Source organism: Polistes canadensis, unplaced genomic scaffold, assembly GCF_001313835.1.
Source record: "Polistes canadensis isolate GaletaPanama2010 unplaced genomic scaffold, ASM131383v1 scaffold_432, whole genome shotgun sequence".
Lineage (NCBI taxonomy): Eukaryota > Metazoa > Arthropoda > Insecta > Hymenoptera > Vespidae > Polistes > Polistes canadensis.
The window spans coordinates 22,902-32,391 of record NW_014569979.1 but is presented as its reverse complement, the minus strand read 5'-3'; the positions used below and the strand labels follow the sequence as shown (position 1 = coordinate 32,391).

The window sequence follows — 9,490 nt, the reverse complement described above, 5'->3', positions numbered from 1 at the left end:
CTTTTCGAACACTACTGGTTACCTCTAAGCTGGTGTTTCCTAATTTAGATGTCTTTATTATTATTGTAACCTCTGTTATGTGTCTTGTTATGGTAATTTTTTAAATCTTTTTGGTATTTGTATATAAAATAATATGTCATAATAAATAATTTTTGTTGCTGAGGAAGTCTCAAATAGAGACGAAACGTTCAACGGATAAATATAGTGTTCATCTTAATTAAACCCGTCCAAAAAACAACTTCCCTAAGAGTAAACTTAGTAATAATATTAATTGTATATTTTTTTATAAAGTAATTTTGCTGTCTCGTTGATATGATTTGAATTTTTTTTGGATTAATCGCATAAGGAAAAACAATATATGTTTAGTTTAAATTCTCTTTAATCATTATCCCACAAAATTCTTTTAGTTTACTATTTTAGAATTAAAAATAGCTGTTTTCAGTGTTAGTTGCCTTTTAACAATTATTTAGTTTTCTTTTATGGATTTTCAATAATAATTTTTTTTTATTGCGAACGAAGGCACTTATTTTAACTATTATATATTTTTTATATTCTTATTGTCTAATAAATATTGAAATTAATAAATTTATTGTAAGAGACTATCTTTATGAGCTTAGATCGTATAAACATTTTTTTTCCTTTTGCAAAAAATGATTTAACTGTAATATTTGGATATACAGGAATGTTTAAGTTAATTTTATGGAATTATTTTTACGTTCTCGAACAACGTATCCACAAATATTCGAAATTTAATTATACTTTGAATAAATAATAAGGAAAAACATGCGGAGAATCGTAAAAAGAAGCTTTTTACATATTGCATATAAAATTTAATCTTTAACTATTAATTAATGTAATGTAATATCGATACAAAAATAAATAATAGATATTTTTACATATATAAAAATAATATTCCTTTTTAAAATTAATATAATATACAATGTTACATTTTAGTCTTCACATTTTATCATGTATACTATTAATTTGTGATAGCAAAAATAATAAACAAGTGTTTATGACTCAATGTTATTAATACATCTCGAAAAAACCTTGTCAATTGTTATATCGTATGTAGTTGTAAATTTCTACGGATTGTTATTTAAAATTAAAACGAATTTTTGAATGAAATTTGGACACAATTGTTTTTTGAAAATAAATATTAAAATCTTCGGCTATAATAAAGCGGAGGTAAATGCATATTATTGTCATTTAATTTTTCACCCTCTTTACTTTATTCTAATAGTGATCTATTAGAATGATTTTGAATGAAATATTTGAATGTTTTGAATTTTTTTTGAAATTTTGAATGATTTATTTTTCTTACAATGTGTGCATGTATACATTATCAAGTAAAAAACATTCTCTCGTTGAGACAAATATACTCAGTATATTTCTAAGTGTCTAGATTTTTTTATGTTTACAAAAACGTGACATTAACGTCAAGAGGACAATATAAAACAGCAAAACTCGAGATCAAATGATAAACGAGTCCTCAAAACATTATGCCGACGTTCTAACGGAATTCATTTGTAAATGCGAATTAAGATATGGCATAACCTCAATTTTGCTCGATCGATTCATTATTGTTTTAAAAAGTAGACGAGCTAAAAACAAATTGCAACAAACACGAAATTTCATATTGAATATTGCAATAAAAATGGCCGAGGGTATAGAATTACAATTATTTTTTTTTTTTATTGATTTATAATATTTACAATCAATTTCTTCTGGTAATTATAAGTAAATTTAAACTGTACAAAAATATTGTTGAGGTTAGATTTGACAAAAACAGGTTATAAGTGAACATTACCAACTATATAATTAACGTCAACAGTTAAAAAAGTTACATTTTGTAAACTAGTCTTATTAATGGCAAGTGCAGCATTAGATATTATACAGAATTGTATATGAGTGTTACATCTTCATGTAACTTCCTATTCGTATCTAGTTATAATAAGTACAATCACCCAATTCATATGACTGACTCTCCGTATCTGGTTATTATATTTAGAATAAAAAATTATATCAGTCAGTTGTTGCTGGTCATAATAAATTAGTTTATTAAATTCGAATTCTGTAACTGTTTTATTACAATAATTGTGTTTAATCATAATTTGCGTCGTAGTAGAGAAGAAGTTTTTCCCTACTTACAAGGGGACGGTCAAGTAGGACCCCCCACCTTTTTTCATCATTTAAGTGATTGCGTGCACATTTAACACAAACGGATTTAATATTGGAGTAATTTTTTGTAGGTGTGATTGTGATGGCATTCGGGTAATCATGTTTCAGTCTTGACGGTTCGAGATATATTAATATGTTGAGTAGTTTTTCTATAGTGTATAATGTCGTTGTTATTATTATTTAGTTAGAGTTCAATAAAAAAAAGAGGTAGCGACTATATATTAATAGAAATAATAATATATTTTTAACAATGAGCACAATAAACAATTCATGAAATGTTACAAATTTGTACAAGAGACAGTTCAATAGTTACATTATTATCTTAACGATTTCATGGTTTTATAGAGTCAAATAAATTTATTAAATTGTTATCTTCATAAGAGTTTTTTTCTCTTACAATCTTTTTAATATCTTAATAACTTTTTATTTCTTCTCTCTCTGATGTGATCTAATTTGACTGTATAAACTAAAAATTGTATGTTAGGATCACTTAATTTATCACTCCTTACATAAATATCATAAAATGTTTTAATTCAAAAAAATATATTAATATAAATACCGATATATTATTTCATATAAAAAATTTAAATAATAATATATTCTCATCTCATTCTTTAAAACATTTAATGTAAGGAACAAATCTCCATTGCTTTTAAAAATAAATATAATTCCTTAACTGTGAAAATTAAAAACTATATCTTTAAACTTTTTCGATATCCTTCAGGAATAAATTTCTAATATAAAATCACAGCATTTTTGCTTCATTCATCTTCTTTTAACCTTATTTACTTCGAAACAGGTCATATAATGGTCTCACTAATTTTGAATACTTCTAGTGCTCGTAGAAAATAATATAAAATATATGATTTACTTTAAATAAATAATAATCCTCAGGACTTATTAGGCAATCAAATTTATGCCAATTTTATGTTTGGTTATTCTCTTTGATTTGTTTATATTTTAAGGGCTCATAGTTCATTTAAACACGCGATTATTCACATTGTGAATATTTTTTTTTTTTTCAAATTCATTAATTGCCTTTTCTAACAATGTTTTGAATGATATTTTAGAAATTTTACTTAAATTGTTTCTTAAATCATCGTCATAGATTCCATCCATGAATTGTTCGCATAATCTTTCTTCAAAGCAAGTTTGATAATCGCACTTATAAAATATTTTCCGTAAATTATTAGCAAATTTTTGTAACGTTTCTCCTCTAAATTGATGTCGACATTTAAAACGTTTTCTGTGTATGAAAATTTCATTGGATTGAAAAAAAAAATTAAGGTAAAGGCTTACTTTCTCCTCATATGAAAGTTTTAAGATGTCGATATGAGGATAAGACTGCAAGATCGCTTTATGTACATTATTACCTATCATTTTATTGAAGAATGCAATCATTATATCATCTGGTACCCCGATCGTATCTGCTACATACTCAAATTTATTTAACCATCTATAAAAAAGACGTTCCTTCTTTGGATTATAAATATTCATCATTAAAAGAGCTGTACGTAAATAATTATTAACTTTTACAAATTCGATGGCCTTTTTTACCGTTTCATCGAATGATAAGTAAGGAATTTTATTTAAATACTTTTTTATATCATCATCGAGGATTCCATTAGTGAATTGGTCGCATAATCTTTCATCTACGTAACATGTATAATAACAATTATTATGTATTTTCTCTAAACAATAAGCATAATTATCTATCGTTTCTTGTTTATATTGATCACGACAGAAAAAACGCTTTCTGTGTAAATACGTTTCATCGGCAGGAGGAAAAAAACAAAGGTAATGGTTTATTATTTGTTCGTATGATAGTTCAGAGAAATTGACATGGGGGTTAATATTCTTGATACGTTCATGGAAATTATTGTCCACCATTTTATTGAACAATTCAACCAATTTATCTTCTGGTATTTTGATAATATTTGCTACAGATTCAAATTTATTTAACCACAAATAAAATKCTTCCTTTTCTTCTGATTCGTAAACTTGCATCATTGTTAGAGCTCGCTTTTGATAATGAGCTATTTTATTAACTTCATCTAATGAATCCTCCTTGCTCATTATTTTCAAAATAAAAAATCCTATTCAATACTATTTCTAAGTAAATAGATAATTTTTGAAAGTTCTTTGTTTGGATTTTCTTTTCACTATATTACCAATAACAGTAATACACTTTGCGTAATGTAATTTAAAATAATTTTCTTTTAATAACATCTATAAGTTTTATATTTTTTACGATATTTTTGACACTTAAATAGAAGTAACCTTTCATTGTATCTTAACGAATATTCAAAAATTGTCTTAAGAAATTATAAAGTTGACGAAATTAAACATATAAATGCTTAACCAATATCTTAACGATATAACGTATGCTCAACGACTCACAATTAAAACTTAATTACTTTTAGATAAGAGTGGAGAAAAGAATATATTCTGCGCCCTATATTTGTCCGTAGTATAAATAATTCTATATTTAACAATAAGCTAAATAAACAACTGATTGAATATTTTAAATTCGAATTTGGCAAATATCAAAACTTACGTGATTCTCGTACGGATTTCATGAATTGTGTTATAAGCAGCTAGACTAGACGCATTTGTTTGTTTATCTCCGATCGCGAGTGTCGGTACAAATATTTTAATATCAATTGAAATTTTTCTGCTCGAATAGCAAAGTCAGTAAATTTGGAAGACCTATTGTTATTTTGACTTTTATCCGAGCACTGTGTTTAAACTTCTTGGTATTATTTACATTTTGAGCTTAGCGTATAGTGTTTAATGTGAACAGGTGACTTAAGATTGGCGAGCCTTGTGACGCTTAAACCGGGGAATAATGCTATGAATTCTTTCGTGCAAATTAAAATTATCGTCAACGGCGATAAATATATCTGAAAAAAAGATTATTATAAGGTAAACGTATACAAAATTATAGATACCAAAAATCCGGGCAGAAGTGGGTGTTTTTAAATTACAAAGTTACAACAACAAAAAATGACAGGTCAAACGGCACAACTTAATGATTCAAATAAAAATTTGCTAAAAATTTATAACAAATGAAAAGCGTAAAATAATCCAACATGCAAACAATTCCGAGACGAAACCACTGTTTACAAGAAATATCACTATCAAATTTGTTTAATTCATTGGAAGGAAAAAAATATAAATAGAAATTATTACCATTAAAAAAAATAAATTATTCAACATGTAATACTATTAAACCACCACACTTATTTACGTTGTAGCACAAATAATAGAATTCCTTATTTAAATGCTTAATTATACAGTGATTACTATTTTTATAAAAGAAAAGACCGGAAGTGATAGATATTTAATGATGTCAGTTCTATAATAATTTTTAACGCAGGGGAATGAGTTTAATGAAACAGGAAAAAGATAAATAAATCAATCAATTAATCCAATTGTCCGCGGAGAAGAGTTATTTGCCTCGGTATAAAAAGTCTCACGAAATTGAGAGAAAATTCGAGACAAGAGGATACTTTATTATAAAAGAATAATGATACAGAGAGATAGAAAATGATTTGAAGATAATTTAAAGAAGTAAAGAAGTATTTTAACTACGTCGCGAAATATTTTGTTTTGCACAGTAAAGAGCAATCTTACCTTCCGTTTCTGCAGCAACTCGTTAATAAAATGCAATATAGTTCGCACTGTTATCTGCCCTTGAGAACGCACTGACGTACACGTGTGGTAGTCACGAGGTGCAGTTCGATTCGCAATCTGAGTTGAACGTACTTTCCCTTAGTCGCAGGTTGTCTCGATTTTTCGAGAGCATACGACCCTGTCCCCGTTGGTTCCAGGTTGTCTCGATGTCTCGAGATCACAACCTGAACCCCTTTCACCCAATTGTACGGCACAAGCCGACAAACTTCACAAAATTCAGTTCCTTTCGTGTGCCCAAGTGTGCGACACAAGTTTATCACACACCTAACACAATTTTGCTGCTTCGAATTCGCACACGATCGTCACAATATACCCAAACACACGTTAATTTTTATCCTGACTTAATGTAAATATAACGTAACTCTCCTTTTTTACAACTGCATGGTAAGCTATCCTGATTCGGAATGCCTACATGTGCTTTTGTGGAACATATCCTAACCATCATATCCCCTCCATTCACTTCAAGGCGCTCCCGCACGTTATTGCATGTTAAGGCGCTTTCGCATGCACCTCGTATGCTTTCATCTCTCCAATGACGTTGTCGCATCTTACTAAAGCAATTTGGCGCGCAATACAATTTTAATTCAATGCCTTTAATTCCCCGACACAACTACAGAAAATTATATTTTAAAATAAATATTAATTGATCAAGTTAAAATATAAACTATCATTTCGGAAATATTTCGTAATGTAACACAAGCTCTAAAGTCAAAAACGCAATCTATTACGAATATTAATTAAGAATGGAAATAAGTTATAAAACAGTCATTAGAGGTTTACATCCGAAAACAAACAATGCAATCATTAAGTTTACAATAGTGGTAAGAGCAGTGAATTTTTTACCTAAATATGATACGAAACAATCTAATGTTTTATAGGGAAAAAAACAAACATATTGGCCGAAATACATAAGTAAGAATCTAGATGTTTTTGACTTTGTAATTGTAAAAGGACTCATGGGAGGTGATACTCTAGGAAAATCGAAAATTTTAGATGATTTTGAAAAGAATTTCTTTTTAAAGAATAATTTATTTTACATTTCTGAAACTCTGAAACTAGTTGCCAACCTAATAGATCATCTGCAGTTTTATTGTAGCTTTTAATTGGCGAGAACTTCACCGTTATGGTTGCATATGGTATTTGTTTCTAAGAAATTCAAATTCAATTCAATTTCTAATTCAGAACAATATAGTGTTTGTAAATTATTTAAGCGACTAGAGATATCTAAATAAAATGTTAATTATACTGACTTGAAAAATTGACCAATAATGCATTGCAACCTGTTTGTAATTATAATTTTCGATAGTATATAATTAAAGTAAGGTCATTAAAAATAGATTTAAACATATTTATATATATATATATATATATTTATATATTTATTTAGGGTTATTTTAATATAAAAGCAAAATTAAATTGCGAGAAAATAAAAAAAAAAAAAGATTTAAATTAGGAAAAAAGAAAAATGAAACGTCGGCCCATCAGGCGAAGCTCAAAATTAAGTTCAGAATGAATCAAAGTTTAAAACAAAAAAGTTAAAAAAAACCAGAGTTTCAAAAATTTGAGATTTTTTGCCCAAAAAAACAAAATTAAAAGAAATTAAAGAATTTGACTACAAATAATTTGTTTATATCTTTATCCAAAAAGGACATTTACAAACAAAAAATTAAAAAAAAAAACGTCCCGAAAAGTCAATTTTAGCCAGTTATAGCTATTTGAAAAAAAGCCATTTGTTTAAATTTGTAACTTCTTTTGAATTGGGTAAAAAAATTTGAAAAAATTCTCAGAGAGAATTTAAAAAGGGGTCGGAGGCGAAAGTGGTCGATTTGAAGTAGAATACCCCATATATATTTATATTGTAATGCATAAAACTTGCTCTGGTCCCAGCGTTCCACGTGTGTATGTTGAACGTTTTTAATACGTGTGTGCGTTGCGTAAAAAACTCAGTTAGTTCTTTGACTGGACACTAGATGGCAAAATACCATTTGCCGTTTCTCAAAGGTAATATAGTACATTAAGGTGTATATAAAGGATTCAAGAATCGGTACAATTTAAGATCATACTTCACAGGATCATTTCTGTAGTTAGTCTTCAAAACTGCTTAGCGTAAAGCTGAGTCGGTGCAACTACGATGACGAGTTGTAGCTCTCTTCCTTGAGCGTGAGGACGATATAGAATCTTGGTTTTAACGTCAAGATTCTGGTCACCGATGATCGTTCACTCCTTTTACTCTGTAAAGGGAGCTATGGGAAGCAGAGCTTTCTGAGTAGATGTTAATGTAAAATTCAAAAATAAATATCTTCCTAATAATGAAACTTTTCCCTTGCAAGGACTTTTACATTTAAATCTTCTTCAATATCGTTGTGGTTTGAACTTGACGATTAAAGAACAAATATTTCGTCGTTAACAGAGGGGAGTGAGTGACGGTCATGTACGATAATTTAATGAAGTATATTAACACCAGTCGCTACGAAATTAAATAAGATTACGATAAAAATTCAATGACTTCTAAAGTGGGGACTTTAATAGGAATTCTGCATCGTCCACAGCACTCCCATTAAAGGAGTTTCTGGAGATAAATTGAATTTAAAATGATGTTGCAGCGTCGCATTGAATCTACAACATAATCAAAAGCAGTTATTGATGTGTTTCAAAAATACATTGATCAAATCCGAACAAAAGGTTTTATTTCATACTTTATTTACCATAAGACACTGGTTGCATTTGTTGAAATTGAAAACTTGGAGTCTTATCTTTCCTGTATGTAAAATAAAATGTAAACACTCGTCTCATTCTTTCGAAGTTTAGTTTTCTAAAGGTATTCACTTCTACCCGTTTGAACTCTCTCTGTACGTATAAATTTTTTATTGTTAATTATAATAAATTTATTTTATTTCAATGTTAGAGAGAAAGAGAGAGAAACAAGCATATACAATTCTCTCTATAAGTATACTTTTTTTTTTTTTTTCTCGCTCGAGCAGAGTTCGACGGTCGTACGATTCTCTCATACATCTTTGGAATGGTATCCGTACATGTGTGCGTTTAACGGTACACACTCTCTCGCACGCTCACTCTATAGCGCTCTCTACAGTTATGTAATATAAATGTGTGTGTGTGTGTGTGTGTGTGTACCTATATTCTAACAAGTTCCTTATTTGCTAGTTATATTGATACCAACAAGACTTATTGGTTTAAAGATTTACCTAACGTGTGCTCTCACGGATTTTAACGAGCTTTGGTATATTAGTAGTATAGTTTTAGGGTGTTAACGTGGTAAAGTATTTTATCAAAATGCGAAGCTAATTTTGAAAAAAAAACTTTTAATGTTTTGATTTTTTTGTATGCATGTTTATATTATCTTAAATGCAACTGTTTATGAAGTGGCGCGCTAACGTAAATAGTAGCGTGCTCGCTTCTCGTGCTGAGAGTTAGTGGTTCGATCCTTTATTGAGGAAGTTTTTTCTAATGATTTTTTTCTATTTGTTTTTAAATTGTTTTTTCATAATACTTAATTTTTAAATATCTTGCGCAAATAATAAAGGAAAATCGATTACTCGAATTACAGTTAACATTTTATTTTTTAACAGGTATATGAAAATAGATAAATCTTCTC

General features: G+C 28.4%; 2 protein-coding genes across 3 annotated transcripts in view; both read right to left on the bottom strand.

The window, feature by feature from the left end:
• The window catches only part of LOC106792452, a 15,499-nt gene extending 9,175 nt beyond the window's left edge, over nucleotides 1-6,324 (bottom strand). The window contains exons 1-2 of one of the 2 annotated variants that reach the window (XM_014758880.1): nucleotides 5,818-6,324; nucleotides 2,403-5,084 (exon numbers count right to left, since the gene is read on the bottom strand). In XM_014758880.1, coding sequence (XP_014614366.1) covers nucleotides 3,157-4,257 — 1,101 coding nt within the window. In that variant the 5' untranslated portion in view covers nucleotides 4,258-5,084; nucleotides 5,818-6,324 and the 3' untranslated portion in view covers nucleotides 2,403-3,156. Of the gene's footprint in view, nucleotides 1-2,402; nucleotides 5,085-5,817 lie in introns of those variants that run through there. The other variant, XR_001382296.1, reaches the window with a different exon arrangement.
• A 2,075-nt stretch (nucleotides 6,325-8,399) lies between these two features.
• The window catches only part of LOC106792450 (piggyBac transposable element-derived protein 4-like), a 3,171-nt gene continuing 2,080 nt past the window's right edge, over nucleotides 8,400-9,490 (bottom strand). Inside the window, exon 2 of the mRNA XM_014758878.1 lies at nucleotides 8,400-8,493. Within this exon, the coding sequence (XP_014614364.1) occupies nucleotides 8,400-8,493 (94 nt within the window). The remainder of the gene's footprint in view (nucleotides 8,494-9,490) is intronic.